The sequence below is a fragment of the Penicillium waksmanii genome (assembly GCF_028829765.1).
Source record: "Penicillium waksmanii strain IBT 27052 chromosome Unknown utg000007l:1.0-4314555.0:1.0-4317578.0, whole genome shotgun sequence".
Classification (NCBI taxonomy): Eukaryota; Fungi; Ascomycota; class Eurotiomycetes; order Eurotiales; family Aspergillaceae; genus Penicillium; species Penicillium waksmanii.
Genome location: NW_026643253.1, coordinates 3,981,564 through 3,996,926, shown reverse-complemented (window position 1 = coordinate 3,996,926; position 15,363 = coordinate 3,981,564). Strand labels below are relative to the sequence as shown.

The 15,363-nt window shown below is 49.3% G+C and overlaps 6 protein-coding genes across 6 annotated transcripts; 2 read left to right on the top strand and 4 right to left on the bottom strand.

Moving 5' to 3' along the window:
- Positions 1 to 416: 416 nt before the first annotated feature.
- On the bottom strand, positions 417 to 4,164 carry N7481_008345 (putative MATH and UCH domain protein; the record flags this gene model as incomplete). The annotated part of the gene is made up of 2 exons (XM_057267564.1): positions 417 to 3,772; positions 3,852 to 4,164. The coding sequence occupies 2 exons, from the start codon at positions 4,162 to 4,164 to the stop codon at positions 417 to 419; spliced, it is 3,669 nt and encodes a 1,222-aa protein (XP_057121765.1).
- Positions 4,165 to 5,332: 1,168 nt separating this feature from the next.
- On the bottom strand, positions 5,333 to 6,560 carry N7481_008344 (deoxyhypusine synthase; the record flags this gene model as incomplete). Its single annotated transcript, XM_057267563.1, has 2 exons — positions 5,333 to 6,256; positions 6,357 to 6,560. Coding segments are annotated over 2 exons (1,128 nt in total), but the record flags the coding sequence as incomplete, so codon positions are not given.
- Positions 6,561 to 7,771: 1,211 nt separating this feature from the next.
- On the bottom strand, positions 7,772 to 9,006 carry rad14 (DNA repair protein RAD14; the record flags this gene model as incomplete). The annotated part of the gene is made up of 3 exons (XM_057267562.1): positions 7,772 to 8,187; positions 8,244 to 8,838; positions 8,908 to 9,006. The coding sequence occupies 3 exons, from the start codon at positions 9,004 to 9,006 to the stop codon at positions 7,772 to 7,774; spliced, it is 1,110 nt and encodes a 369-aa protein (XP_057121763.1).
- Positions 9,007 to 9,282: 276 nt separating this feature from the next.
- Positions 9,283 to 10,330, bottom strand: N7481_008342 (uncharacterized protein; the record flags this gene model as incomplete). Its single annotated transcript, XM_057267561.1, has 2 exons — positions 9,283 to 9,707; positions 9,769 to 10,330. The coding sequence occupies 2 exons, from the start codon at positions 10,328 to 10,330 to the stop codon at positions 9,283 to 9,285; spliced, it is 987 nt and encodes a 328-aa protein (XP_057121762.1).
- Positions 10,331 to 11,009: 679 nt separating this feature from the next.
- Positions 11,010 to 12,004, top strand: N7481_008341 (uncharacterized protein; the record flags this gene model as incomplete). Its single annotated transcript, XM_057267560.1, has 3 exons — positions 11,010 to 11,106; positions 11,176 to 11,408; positions 11,480 to 12,004. The coding sequence occupies 3 exons, from the start codon at positions 11,010 to 11,012 to the stop codon at positions 12,002 to 12,004; spliced, it is 855 nt and encodes a 284-aa protein (XP_057121761.1).
- Positions 12,005 to 12,289: 285 nt separating this feature from the next.
- N7481_008340 (primary-amine oxidase) lies at positions 12,290 to 15,294 on the top strand (the record flags this gene model as incomplete). The annotated part of the gene is made up of 3 exons (XM_057267559.1): positions 12,290 to 12,358; positions 12,412 to 12,547; positions 13,295 to 15,294. The coding sequence occupies 3 exons, from the start codon at positions 12,290 to 12,292 to the stop codon at positions 15,292 to 15,294; spliced, it is 2,205 nt and encodes a 734-aa protein (XP_057121760.1).
- Positions 15,295 to 15,363: the final 69 nt, after the last annotated feature.

Genomic DNA, 15,363 nt, shown 5'->3' with positions numbered 1-15,363 from the left:
AGATAAAAGCATCTTCTTTGGTGGGCGGCGCATTGGACATATACCTTGTTATGTTATGTTATGTTTTTATCAATATTCTATTCAATTCAATATGAAACGATTCATTCAGCGTCAAATCACATAATTCAAATCTATAGATAAAATGATAAAATGTTCTATGTCCACCGATGGTCCGGTGGCATGCATCAAAACGAAAGATAAAAGCCCAATGGGCAACGAGAGGTCATCATCAAAAGTCTAAAATGCCAACGCATCGTCGCCAGGTCCATATCCCAGCCACTTTCGCTTGAAAATTCAAAATGAGATCTGTATTGGATCCAATCCAATCCAATCCGGTTGCAAAACAAAAACAACTCAAGACTCCAACCCCAACCCGCATATATACTCAATAAAACGTTGTCGTATATAGAACAATCTTATGTCCTGTAAATCTTAATGACACTCTTAATAGTCTTGCGGCAAATCGGGCAGAGGTCCACCTGTTTGGCGCAGGTCACGCAAGAGCAGACATGTCCACAGTCGCAGAAGACAGCATTTTGTTCCTCTGAGTAGCAGATCTGGCAAAGATCCGCCTCCTCATCAGCAACCTCCCAGTAACTGATACCCTTGCCGTGCCGCTTGCCATCCTTGTAACCGCCAACGTACTTATTGCCGGTATTCTTTTCGATGTAAGTACCCTGTCCATGGCGCACATCTTCGACCCAGTCACCGTCGTAGGTGTCACCGGTCGGATACTCCATCTTGCCTTGGCCGTGGCGCCGTCCGAAGACGAAATCTCCCTCGTAAACAGTACCGGTGCCAGAGAAGTGTTTGCCCCTGCCATGGTAATGCCCATTCAGGAAGTCGCCGCTATAGTAGTCGCTGGTGAAAGTAGCCTCAACGGTCTTGGTGCCAGTGAACCCTTGAATGGGGTGGCTCCGAGACTCGGCCCAGAGATACTGGACTAGGCGATCGGGACTGGAGAACAGACCAGATATGCCAAGCTCCATTCGCTTGTCATTTCTCAGTTTGTCTCCGACAATGATGCATGATCCATGTGGAACAACCACGTCCATAAAGTTCTCAGCGGGCGAGATAGTGGTCACGGTGGTACCGTCGACTCGTTTCCACATCATGAAGTCGCGACGAATGGGCCATTGCAAGTGTTTTCGAATAGATGCCTTGACGTTGGTTTCCAGCTTAGAGAAGAAAGAGCCTACCGTCTGAAGTACCTGCTTGTCGGCATCAAACATCTGAATGAAGAAGTAGGTGTGCCCAACAGGCAGCTTTACTTCGGGCTCTTCCGCGCTAGCAGGGGCAGAAACAGGTGCCGATGATTCTGATTGAGAAGCAGACGCGATAGTCTCGAATGCAGGCAAACTGGTTTCCGTTGAGCCAGCGGCAGTGTTCTCCATGGTCTGGCTTTCCCGTGGGGTAGTCAGTAACGGGACAGGATCCGTATTCTCTTGTGAGACGGCGTCATTCTCTGGTGCCAGGGTTGCCAGAGGCGGCTCGCTAGCAATAGAGTTGTCGTCAATGCGGCTGGTAGTAATGTCCTGCACAATACCTGCGGATGAACTGGCAATCGCATCTCCATCATTTACTGAAGAGCGCTCAGCGGTTTCTGAAGTGGCCCGCTCAATTATAGAGTCTTCCAGTTTGTCTTCCTTGGTTGCTACAGATGGCGGGTCGGGAATAGCAAAGAATTTGGCGTCTTCCGCAGAAATGGTTTCCATCCAAAAGCGCATGACACCACCCGACGAATCCAATGGAACATCAAGCTCGGTGATGAGATCGAAGGCGAGTGTAGGGCCGCATTGGGCACGGGTATGCCCAATGTGCCAGAGACGGACACGCTCGGCGCCAATTAACTCATCAGCAGCTGACTTTCCCGAAGCAATCTTCTTTCGAAGTTCGGCGATACTGGACGAACGAGGCAATGTCATATACATGACGCTATTCGTCGCCTTGGAGTGCGACATAAGGTCATATGTATCGAACAGGCTGTTCAGTTGATCATACCCAGACGACGAATAGACCTCGACTTGCACGTCCGTCTTGCTCAACGTCTCGGCAGCGACGGATGGTGGTTGATATACCCCGCTCTCGTAGTAGTTCTTCAAGTCTTCCGAAACCTCCCAGGGACCCTGAGGCCCGGGCAGAATCTCCGACACCATGTCATTCCGCACATACATGACAACCACCGGAACATCGTGACCTTTCTTGTGATCAACCGTTTGAGATGGATCAATACCGAGATGTGGACCCATTGCCGTTTTCTGAGTCAGGCATTCAACTCGGTTATCGCTACCATCGTCAAATGCCAGCCATTTGGTACCCGGACCGGCCGGCCGGAGGATGCTGAAGAACTTGCCCGAGGTGCGACGACCACGGTGGACCACGTAGCCGTACAAGACATATTTGCTTCCTGAATCATCAGTTACAAAGGAAGCCAAGTCTAGCTCCTCATCCAGTTCCATTTTGTTGAACAATAATTGCCATCGCATCGCCTTGTCGAGGGTGTGACGGCCGAGTTCAACGTGAAGAATAGGTGGAAGCGACCAGCTTCCGGGCTTTGAGCCCAGATAACCCTGCACAGCCTCACCAGTCGATTTATATTCATCGGCCCGAACACAGATGCGAGAGTTGAAATCTGCTGGTAAAGTGTTGACATCCGTTAGGGGGGTTGGCGTCGGGCTGTCAAACAGTTTGGCAAATTCCTTGCCTGCTTCGGTTCCCGCGAGTTCCAGTTCGAGTGTTCGTCGAAGGCGTTCCCAGAACTCAGAAACATCACCCGAGAATTCACGCATGTTGCGCAGAATGGAAGTGATGCCATCTGTGTCCACATATTGGAGTGATTGGGTTCGACGTCGCTGGTGCCACAGGAGCTTCTGCAGGGCGTCACAGAGGGGCTTTGGCTTGATGTCACAGTTTGTCAGATGTTCGAGTACATCAACGCTCTGGATGATCTTGCAGAAGGGGGCAATATGCAGCCAAGAAGCCAGCCCAGCCACCTCAGCACTATGGTTGATCACCGAATCACCCAACGGGCGGTATCCAGTCAGAGCTAGACTATCCCAGGTCGGTTCAGAATCGCTCGGGTGCCACCAGAGGGACCTGGTTGGATCATCGATCACCCGGATATACGCATCAAAAGAAAGTGTGTCATTGTTCAACAGAGCGCGATGTTGACCCCGGCGACGGGTATGGATCTGATCCCAGGGGCCGTGGAAGTATGTCCACCCCCAGTCGAGGTTGTGAGGGTTGAATTGATGACAAGACGATTGCATCCATCCTGTTCGAGGTTCTTCGGGATTGTACATAACGACACCGATTTGTGCGGGGACTCGCCACGTTTTGGCAGCCTGGTTGGGGGTCTCAGGGGCTGTGGAGGCGGAGTATTGTGCCCTGTAGGAGTCTATCCAGGCTCGAGAGTCATTGGTAGCTGGGGTACGAACATCGACATCCGGGGTGCTGTCGTTCAGGGCGGCGTTCGAAGTGGTTCGACGCACGGAGAATTCCGTCTCTGGAAGGCACTCATCGGGATCAGGCATTGTCTCGGAACATTCAATGTAGATGCTCAAAGAGCCGACATTGTTTCCGCGCGGATAGAACTTGATTCGCCACCAATATCCTCCAATGTAGGCGGCTGGAGAGCGCATCACCTTGTTCCGATTGGGTGCGTCGGGGGTGCCCCGGACCCCCTTGATCTTCCAGGTGACGCGAGCCTTCTCTCGAGGGGCATATTCGGGATCGTCCAGATCCCGGAAGAAGTTATTCTCCCAATAAGAGTCTTTTGGATAGAAGTATCAGTCATAAATGGCCTTTTTGGACTCATATTTGCCACTCGGGGAGGACAGGGGAAAACCTACAGTCACAAGCACTGTAATCGGCCTCAGCGCCGTCAATTTCCTTCAATTCGTCTTGACCTGGAGTTGTTGTGTCTTCCTCAATATCGGCCCAATAGGCATTTTCAATTTCTTCCCCGGGCTGCGCGGTGGGGGGTGGCGTTGGTGCCCGAGGATGTGAATTGGGTGCAGGATCGGGTGCAGATTCGGGTTGCTCGACAGAAGAGGGTGAAATTTGCGGTGTAGCAGTCTCTAGGGGATTTGAGGGCGAATTGGTTGTTCTCTCGACCCCTGACTCAGGGATCAGGTTGCTATCCGTCACATTGGAGGTGTCCATGATGGGATGGATGTGGATGGGATGGGATGGGATGGAATCGAATGACCCTATGGGTATTTGTGGAATGACTGTTTTCTGGGAATCACCCAATTGATGCTCGCGAATAGAACTGTCAGGATAAACTGGTTGCTGAGGGGGTGCTGTCTTTGTCTTGGAAAGTGGAAAGTGGATGTATATAGTGAGAGATAAGGCCGATTGGGCGACAAGGGGACCCTGACCCGTAGAGAGGGTATAGAGAGGGTGGAGATAAAAGAGAGAGGAGAGAGGGAGGGAGATGCAGAAGGAGAAAAGAACGAGAGAGTGAGAAAGTGAGAATGAGCGAAAGAGAGAAAGAGCGAAAGAGTGAGAAAGTGAAGGTGAAGGAGGAAAAAGAAAAAAAAGCAAAAACCCAGGAGAGTCAAACGATAAGGAAGGCACCACCCACTCTGTCCATTTTGGGCCGGACCCGCTCTTTCCCCCGGACTGTCCCAAATCCCCCAAGTCACATGGTTCCAAGTCAGCTGTTCTTCTCTGTCGTCTGCCACTGCCACTGCCACTGCCACTCACATCTTCTCTTTCTCAGTCTTACACTTTTACTCTTATTCCCCCGCATGATATTTTCAATTGTTGTGTCCCATTTCTCATGATATACTATTTGCTATGTACAATGCCTTCCTCAAACTCGCGGTGAAGCCCCCCCCTCTGATCGGCAGTGGAGCCGCGATCCACCACCGACAGCCAACCTTAAAATCCGATACCCCTTGGTCGATTTTTTCTCCCTTTTCTCCTCGCCACTCTCGGTCCGCTCCCCGTTTTCGCCACTTATCTTGCGTGCTTACGGCACTTACCTTGCCGACCATCCAATGGGATTACTCCCATCCGATCCAGCATGTCGGTCAGGCAAATCTGCACGGTAGACTGTAGACTGCCCCTTGCAAAGGATGTGGGGCCACGCGGCCACGGGGTTTGGGGTTTGTGATCTGGGATCTGGGATTTGGGATTCAAAGAAATGGACTGTTCTCCATCTCAATGCTGAAAGAAACAAATAAATGGGAAGAGTCCACATGCGGGGAGAAGATATGTAGAAACTGATCAACAAGAAGCACAGCAACAAATCCCCACACCCCTGATTGGCGACTCTCCCGTCGTGTGACAACGGATCCCTGCATCCCATGCCACCATCTTCGTCTTAAGACGAGGTTTCGGTCTCGGTCTCAGGCTGTGCCTGTGCCTTTGCCTGGGCCTGGCCCTGTGCCCGCGCAAACGAGGCCGCCACAATTAGAGGGAAGACCACAGTGGCCTCGGCATATACCTTGACGGATTTGGCATCAATCTTGATCTTGCCCCAACTCACCGCCTCATCAGGCCGGGCGCCTGCATCGCTGCCGTCAAACTCCTGCGCCGTATTAATATAAACCGCGTGTTCGGCCCCGTTCCGCATCAAGCACGCGTTGGCAATGTGGTGCTTGACCACACCACCCCCCAGAATGATCATGCCGGCACGTGCCGCCCGCACGGCCATAGTATTGATCCGCCGCACGTCGTCCACAATGTCCACGCGCAGTCGCTGCGGCGAGGACTTGAATGTATGGAAGTAGAGCATATCCCCCAAAGACCCATCCGTCAAAGCTGGGCAGAAGACGGGAATATTATTACGAGCCGCCCAGTAGAGTACGGAATCTTCGTTATTGATCTCTCGTCCCAAGCGCTCGGTGATCCGGCTCGGCGTCCAGTGGAGCTCGTCTTCCTCGTCGCCTGTCTCCAGAGCCTTGCGTTTGGCAGCCTCCTGTTCCTCCAACATGGTATCCAGAATCGGCACCACCCAGTCCTCGAAGGCACAGTAGTTGTTGTTAGGCACCAGCAAGTTGCCAATCCGGTTCAGTCCCTTCGCACGGAGACCCGCACCGGGTGTGCTAAATGAACCCAGGTAGGTCGGGGCGAGGCACTTGATCAGATCTTCTTCCACACCACCTGCGGTGGTCACGATTGCCGATACATGGTTATGCTTCACAAGGTAGCGTAGGGTATCTCGTAGTCCGGAGGAAATTAGGTTCGATGTATAGCCGAGGAAGATGGTCGTTTTCGCGCCGGTCTCAGGGTTACGATAGGCGCGCTATAAAAAAAAGATTGTATGTCAGATACCCTTCTTCTTTTCTCAGATCATTGGCTTTGCAATCCTTATATGCCTGAGATCATTCCTCTCGCAAACTTACCATCTCGTTGATGATGTGGGCAGCTTCAGCAACCGCACTACCCTGAAAGCCAGTGGTGGTCAGGTTCTCGACCAACTCGGCCACGGTAATATCGCGGCCCTGGAATTTGTCAAAGTCGATACCCCGGACTTCTTGGGTTCCCTCTGGCATGGGTTCCGAGGCGAGGAGGACCGAGTCCATCGCGGAAGTGGGGGGGTGCGGAAGTGCTCATGGTGATAGAAGAGAGGGAGGGAGAGGAGAGACGCAAGAAGAGGGAAGAATAAAAGGAGTGAGGGAAATTGTGGATGATTGTCAATCGCACAAGATGATTTCTGCTGTCGCCTTGAATTGAAGTGAATGGAGGGGTGGTAGTTTTTTTTTTTTTAGCGGGGAAGGCTTATCGTGGTTATCTACTTGAAGTATTGACACCTGAGGCCAAAGATCCGTGCACAGTACGGAGTATGCGCAACGGAGAATTATCAGCCATTAAAGTCAAAGCAGAAAAAGAGAGACAGAGAGGAAAAATAAGAAGCAAAAAATGATCCTCAGATGAGGAATTGAAGAATGCAAGTCCCACAAACCGGAATCGAGCCGGTGACCTTTCGGTTATATGTATATATTACAGCCGAACGTGATATCCAACTACACCATCGCGGGTTTGATTGCGAAGACTTGTTTGGAGTTTTGACTGAAATAATTGCAATAGATCCAAAGAAGGAAAACATTAGAAAAACTAGAAAAAAGAATGCAAGGTTCCCCCGAGCCGGAATCGAGCCGGCGACCTTTCGGTTATATGTTTCCATTACAGCCGAACGCCATATCCAACTAGACCATCGGGGGTTTAGTTGCGATGGCTGCCTCAAATTTTGCAGAGATATACCTCAAATGCCCGTCCTTGCACATCCTTTTCCTGTTGAATAAAACTTATTAGAATACTTGGACTTATCCACATACAATATAGTAGTTCAAAGGTTATTTATAGAGTATCCATTCCTAGTAAACTTGATGGTCCTGGTAGTTATCTATAAAGCTCTATTTGATATGTAGTACTAGTGATTAGCATTTAGTAGGACGGTTCCTAGTATAAAGTGCTTACTCCTGATTAATATGTCTTCCGAGAACTTAGATCTATGCTAGTGGATACTACTAGGCATCTTGGTCAGCATACCGTATCAACTTCAACTGCTAGTACCCACCTGCCCACTACCTGGCCACAGCTCTGGAGCCCCGGAGGTAATTACTGAATTTCAAGTTGAAGAGACCGTTCCAAGGTTGGGACTCGGACTCCCGAGGTCGGAGTTTTATGATTGATGGGACCGTTGATCTACTGGTACTAGCACTGGAGCACTACTGTCGGATGTCAGTTTCAAGCTTGCACCAGGGCTGATATTCGTGTCTTCGTAAAATTATTAACCACAAAGCTATGCATGCAGCATCTAGAATTCTAATTCTTCCACCTCCATACCGCAGTCAACGCATGTCTTGACTCCGATACCTGTCTCTGGATTCTCCACCAATCGCCCCCACTGGTGCACATGTTTCCGGTTGCTGGCCAGATCATCGCCGAACTGACCTCCAGAAGCTCCCTGGCGATTCCGCCGATAAGCCTCCACACGGGTCCGTTTCTTAAGATCTTGCAGCTTGGTCTTGAACTTGGCTTCTCGTCGTTTCTTCTTGTCCTCCTCGCGCCGCTCAAACTCTGCATCAAGAGCCTCAGTCGAGCCCCACTTTTTGGAGGAAAATGCGTATTCTTCAACCTGGTAGCGGAGGTATAACATCATGTTGTTCCACGTGGATTTATGTGGATTGGGCTTCTCTAGCCGAGGGAGTAGTTCCTCGTCCCGTAGCTCAGCTTCAGGATGAGTGTTAGAGATGCTTGTTCAGTATATGGATCTTGATGAGACTCACGATCTGTCAAAAGATAATCCTCCTTTGCCTCCGTTTTTGTAAGAAGACTGTACTTCTCGGGGAATTTATCCTTACAAGCATGGCAGATGCAGCAATGAAGCATCTCCTCCCACTTCCAGTCAATTTCTAGACTGCCACATTCCCGACAGGTTTTTTGCTGACTCTTGTCATCCAACACGCTCAAACCTGGCTCAAATGGCCCCTCTCGATTCCGGCGTAGCGTTTGCAGTAGTTGGTGACGTTCCCATTCCTTCTGTGTCATATTGGCTGGCTTATTGTCCCTTTCTTCAGATGCATGTAGTTGCTTATTGAAAGGATCATCTTCCTGCGTCAAGAAACCACCCTTCGTGTCCGTCATCTTGCTGAAGTCGTACTCGACATATCGCGTGAAGTTCCGGGCCGGCTGGATCGAATCGAGAGGTCGATCTGACGAGGATGCATTGGAGCGCGCATCGCGTAAAGTGGCGGGGGCATTGGCGGCTGTCATGGAATTGTGGGAACGTTTGACTCCTTGGGTGGGGGCTGCAACGGAACTTTTAGCTGAATCGGTTTCGCGTTGTTCTCGGAGAGCCTTGGCTTTCATGCGGTTGACCTCCTGTTACAAAGAAAGTAGAGTAAGTAGGTGCCCCCCGAGTGATGGTTGATGCTCAATGCGAAGACCTACAATCTGCCGCTTTTGCTCTGGAGTGAGGGGACCGCGAGGAAGTTGGCCTGGCCCGCTCGCATTTTGCCGCGGGGGTGTAGAAGGTCGTTCCCCCGACATGTTCAGGGGCTGCCGATAGTCGAATAGAGATCTCGGGAAAATGAAGAGTTGCTTATTGAGAGACCGAGGGTGATGATGAAAGCCTGGGACTCTTCTGCCAGAAGTCGCCGCCCGGCATATCACCTCGTGACTTCTTTTATCATAACACCGCCTTCCGGTTTCAGAAACCGGGGAAACGAAGCTGCCATGCTTTATATTGCAGGTGGTTAGAGACGCTCGCTATTTCAATTTCAATGCTCCAATGTAAAGCGACGGAAATGTTCCACAGTTTCCGGGTTATAAATCCAAATCCTCAACCCGTTCTTGGCCATACAGCACCTCGCAGACACCGCCTACGGGGATATCCATGACTGCATCGGTGCCCTCACTCCAGATCTCGCACCAATTGACCTTGCGATTCTGTGGGCCCATTATTTGATATGATGTCGCACCGGGTTTCATCTTGGTAGCGCCACCGGGCCGCCGCCGCGCCTTGCCATCGATGACAGCAACATTTGCAACTTCATCCACGATATTCTCGATACTGTTCATGGGAAGGGTGAGATAGCCGGTGTTGTATGAGGCGAGAGCAATGTATATGTAGACAATGGACATCACCAGCCATGATGGAATGGCCAGCGACCACCAGCGGTTCGGGTAATAGTAGATGCCAAGTTGGTGAAGGAATGGGGAGGGAAGATAGGACCAAAGGAGGTAGATCACTAGAAGAGATACGGGGATTAGCGTGGGGATGGTCTGATCATGCGGGGAAGAGAGATGTACGGAATGCGAGCGAGGATGCCAGATAGAGCACAAATCCATAGTACTCATATGTCGGAACCTTGGGGCTGGCGCGTGGAACGGTGGTCGCGCGCCGGGCCGACTTGGCCACGGCGGCCTCGGTGTCGTTGGGAGTTTCGACGTCCGAGCTGTCGGGGGTTGTGGGACGTGAGGTGGTCGTGGAGAAGGGAGGCCGTAGGAGAGATGTCAGCGAGGGCGAAGGGGGTAGCGGTGTCGGTGGGCGGTTGTAGAATGGAGGCGCAAAGGCATTAGGGCCATGAAGGGAGCTGGACGACTGGTGGAAAGGATGGTGCTGTCCAATGCCGTCGCCCGAGTCGTCTGATTCTGAATCAGAGAAGGATTGAGGGTCGAGTGAATAGTGTGACTGGAAATCCGCGTCGTCTTCTACTTCGATCTCATCGTAGCCGGGCGAGGTGACACTTTCGTCTTCGGCATAGCTCTCCTGAGCCTCTTCTGGCGATGCAAGCTCGTCCAACAGCGGAGGAAATGGCTGTTTGGGCTCGAAGGAGTCGGAATAGTTGGTATTTTTCGCCGTCCCCTCCATCAAGGCGAATGAAACACAACAGTGGGGAGCGACCGCAGGATTTTCGTGAAGTTGTTCGAAGTTGAAGTTGTTTTGGACTGGGATGGGTGTTGATAGTTCAGAATCGCCGCGGCCCTCTTTTCTGCCGCGGCCCTCCGTCTTTTATACTTCTCCATCCATCTTGGAAGGACTGGGCAGGACTGGAAATATTTGGAGTGTGACTCGTTTTTGTACTCAACCATCTTTAGCTTGATGGAGCGAGCAGCAGAAATGCAGGGCCGTGTCTGGAAATGACCGGACCCTCAGGTACTGTCCAGACCTAAGTAAATACTAGCTCTCCGGACAAAATCTAGGAGTAGACTCACAACAATAAACTGATATTTATGTGACATCGGGGGTATAGATACTAACTATCTTGCGATGTCTTGCTTTTGGCATCTCGGCATCAGCATCGGGATTCTTGGCTTTGCCCACTGCCGACCCCAGACATTCTCCCCGCATCTCCGTCTTTGCACTAAATTAATTACTCGAAAATATATCTCCATCTGGCACTCAACAAGGGGAAGATTATCCCCGAGAGCATAATGGAAGCCGATGAATCTCCTGCATTAGTCTGCCCTTTGTGTTTTAGAACGTTTCGAAGACCTGAGCATTTGCAACGGCATACCCTGACCCGTTAGTACAATTACCACCGTCGGCCATGAGCAAGGTTGTTCTTGAGGGACTGACCGATGTTCTTCAGATGGTGATGATAAGAAACACGCTTGTACATCTTGTGATGCACGATATAAGAGGAGGTGAGTGCCAAGATCGAGATATTCTCCAGACATCTTGCTTTGATGGCTCACTGGCTGACAATTTTCCAGTGATGCGTTCCGCAGACATTGGAAAACATGCGCGGGGAGGCTGGCCTCGGGGGACCAAATCCCGAAGCGGGGTCTATCTGGCAAGAGAAAGAGAGCATGTGTACTGTGCACCTCCCGGAAGCGAGCTTGTTCTACTGGACAGCCGTGCTCGGGATGCCTATCGCAAGGTACAGTGTGCACTTATAACGGAATTCTATGGCGCCTTTACCGCATTCAATCCCAACTGTTTGGTGGTACCAATGAGGATGTAATATTGTACAATTTCTATACAATAAGTGGGAAAAGGCTGACGGTCGGAATATAGATTCACGCTCTTCGTCGGAGACAATTATCCCATGGATTCTCGCAGGTTTCGATTCAAAAACTGGAACCTTTGATTGAAGGTCAAATGGAAATATTCATCAGAAAACTTCGATCACTTGTAGGTAGTGGCGAGACTTTTGATTTCAAGACCATTATTTCTCTCTATATATTGGATATCTTGGGCGAAGTGGCCTTTGCCAAGCCTTTCGGTGTACAGGAAAAGGGATATGCGGAAGAGTTGCATGCCATCAATGATCATCTTCTACTGGCTGGTGTCATTCGCGAACTGACTTTCCAAAATTTTTGGAAGGCCCTGTCAAGAATGTCTCCAGTGTCATGGATGCGACAATTGATGAAAAGTAGAAATAATCTGAAGACCGTTTGTTCAGATTGCGTTAAGTTCAAGATGAAAAACACGTCTCAACGGCCTGATCTCCTAAAGAGCCTCGTAGAGGCGGCCGATCCCCAGTGTGGTGCTCGCTTAACTGAACAAGAGATCAACTCTGAAGCATTTGCCGTTCTGTAAATCATACCGATCCAGAAATCTGTTCCATAGAGAGATATTCGAAATCTAATATTCACAATAAAATAGCGTCGCTGGATCACATTCAACCCCAGGCACATTGACTCTTCTTCATTGGAACTTGATTCAAATCCCGGAAATGCTTGCAGCTACGACTAGGGAAATTCAGGATTTACTAGGGCCTCTTGGTGTTGGCCAGATTTCTTATCCTATACAAGGCTTTGAAGCATCTTTAATAGACACAATGGCCTGTGTTAAAGAGAATTTTTGACTAATCCCGTGTTCACTATGCCGCTGTGGTGTCGGGTCGGTTTCCAGGGTGGCGTCGACATTGGGGAGCATCATATTCCCCAGGGGGTAAGTTTCCTTACAACTATTCATAGTCTGCCTCAAAACTCACCAGCCTTCAGACAAATGTCTGTATTTCGAACTACGTCCTACACTATAATCCCGACATTTGGGGATCAGATCACGAAATATACAAGCCTAGCCGCTGGCTTGATGACTCTTACAACAAAGAAAAGGGAAGATACCTAATTCCATTCAGTATTGGACATTGAATGTGCATTGGTCGGAATCTAGCCATGACAAACATACTGAAGACCCTTACTACACTACTAGTTCAGTTTGATTTCAAGCCAGCCGAGGTGAAGAAACGAGTTTGCGTCCTCAGTCCAGGAATAGGTGAGATGGAAGGGGAGTTTCTGTGCTCGGTTTCCTTGAAAAAAGAGACAGAAGTTTGAAAAGGGCTTCAACGATGGATTCTCATCGAGAGGAACGGTTCAGGAATCTCAAAACTGTTATCTCTAAATGTCAGCTTGCAATCATTTTTGTTGAGGCACAATAAACTATTGCTATTGTAAACTGAATATTTGACCCTTGGAATATAAATTTTACGATTGAGACGATTTATGATACCGTCGGCCCCACCGAAAATCCCACTCCAAACTCAATTTCAAGTTCGGCCCGGCCGACATTCACAATGACCGGAAGCACAATCCCAATCTGGTTAATACTAGGAAATAGAGGAATGTAGTTCGCTGTCTTCTTGTTGGAATTTGTATGATTGTTAGAATCTCAATATGCTATAAAAGGAGACATATTGTTGACATCTGTAATCGGATATTTTTTAACATCCCATCACTGGAGACTAGTATGAATATCAACGCAAATAAAGCAGATAGCTGCAGCTGCAGCGCGAGGAATCAACCCAGGACTAATGACATACACCCGCTAGGTAATTTGTTCAATGGATCCACAAATGGCAATAAGCGAAACTAACCGTTGATACAGACCCATTATCCGCAGCGGAAATTTTGACCTCGTCGGCAATCATCAAGGCCTCGTCAAAGGGGGAGCTCAAGTTCAATAGCATCACCTTGCTGGAGCCGCTCAAGCTCGAATATGCCGCTTTTCGTGATTCGGGAGGTTCAAGGCCTCGAAGAAGATCCAAAGCCATTGTGATTGCCCGTGGAAACCAGAAAGTATCTGAAGTTACCGTTGATTTGATTTCAGAGACCATCGATGCTTGGGTAGATTTTAAAGACGTGATGCCAATTCTCACTCTGGAGGATCTGGATGTGATCGAAAGAATTTCAAGAGTTCATCCACAGGTGATAAAAGCCTGCAAAGAAATTGGGATAACTGATATGTCAAATGTCTTTTTTGATGGCTGGGCAATCGGAATAGACGAGCGCTGGGGATTCGAGCGAAGACTACAGCAAGCTCTCCCCTACTATCGCAAATTCTCATCGGATAATCAATATGCCCATCCACTTGACTTCATTGTTGTTGCCGACACTGAGAGAGAGGAAGTTCTAGCTGTTGACATCAAAACGGTGAACGGCGAACGTACGCCAATTTCGCTTCAGGAACATAACTACCTGCCTGAGCTGGTAGGAAAGAGCCTCCATGGGTATGATATCCTGAAACCAATCAACATTACTCAGCCCGAGGGTGTCTCTTTTTCTATGCAAGGGCGGGAGATTTCATGGGCAAATTTAAAGCTGCACATTGGATTCAACTACCGCGAAGGTCTGGTTCTATCTGATATACGAATGCGCGATTCTCATGGCAAAGAGAATCGCGAGAGAATTATCTTCAACCGACTTAGTGTGGTAGAAATGTTTGTTCCATACGGGTCGCCGAATGCACCCCATCACAAAAAGCATGCTTTCGACATCGGAGAGTACGGCTCTGGATTCATGACCAACTCTCTGAAGTTAGGATGTGATTGCAAAGGTGCGATCCACTACTTGGACGCTGTTCTGAATTTCGGAAACGGGACACCTTTGTTGATTGAAAACGCTGTGTGCATTCACGAAGAAGACAATGGCATCCTGTACAAACATACAGACTTTCGAGATGGGAGTGTTGTTCTCGCACGAGATCGGAAGCTGGTCATATCACAAATTTTAACTGCGGCCAATTACGAATATGCTTTCTACCACACATTTACGCTGGATGGAACCTACAAGCTGGAAGTGAAATTGACTGGCATGTTGAACACCTATTGTCTCCACCCAAGTGAAGAATCTGCGCCCTATGGCACAGAGGTGGGGAATAGACTTGATGCTCAAAACCACCAGCATATTTTCTCTCTTCGCATTGACCCGGAAATTGATGGACCCAACAACAGTGTGATCCAAAATGATGCTGTTGCCGCCGATTACTCTCCGGAGAAGAACCCATATGGAAATGGTTTCCTAGCGAACAAGAGAACCTACAAAACGGCCAGGGATGGCGCATCCTCCTATTGTCACGAAACATCCCGGACGTGGGATATCGTGAACCCAAATCGAGTCAGCAAAATATCAAAAAAGCCGATTGGATATAAGATCGTCAATAGCCAGTGTCCTTCTCTCCTAGCACGGCCTGATAGCATAGTTACAAAACGAGGAGAATTTGCTCGAAAGTCGCTTTGGGTCGTTCCTTACCGTGATGGTGAATTATTCCCCGCTGGTGACTATGTCTGCCAATCAAGTGGCATGCATCATCCACAAAACTTGACAATCACTGATTGGGTGGCTCGCGACGAACCCATTGAAAACACAGATATAGTTTGTTACGTTCAATTTGGCCTCACGCACTTCCCTCGCATGGAAGATTTCCCCATTATGCCTGCAGAGCCGGTCAGTGTGACTTTGCGCGCATCAAACTTTTTTGAGAAAAATCCTGCTCTCTGGGTGCCTCCGTCAGATGTATCTGGAGACAAATCCTCTGCTTTGGCCACTGTAAGCTTCCACTCCGCAAGCCCCGGAAAAGAGCCAAGTGTAGTGTTCCCGAGACTTTGAGGAAAGGCATTTTATTACAGGGAGGAGGAAAGAGAATTGCTTATGGAATTGAGTATTCGATCACACATA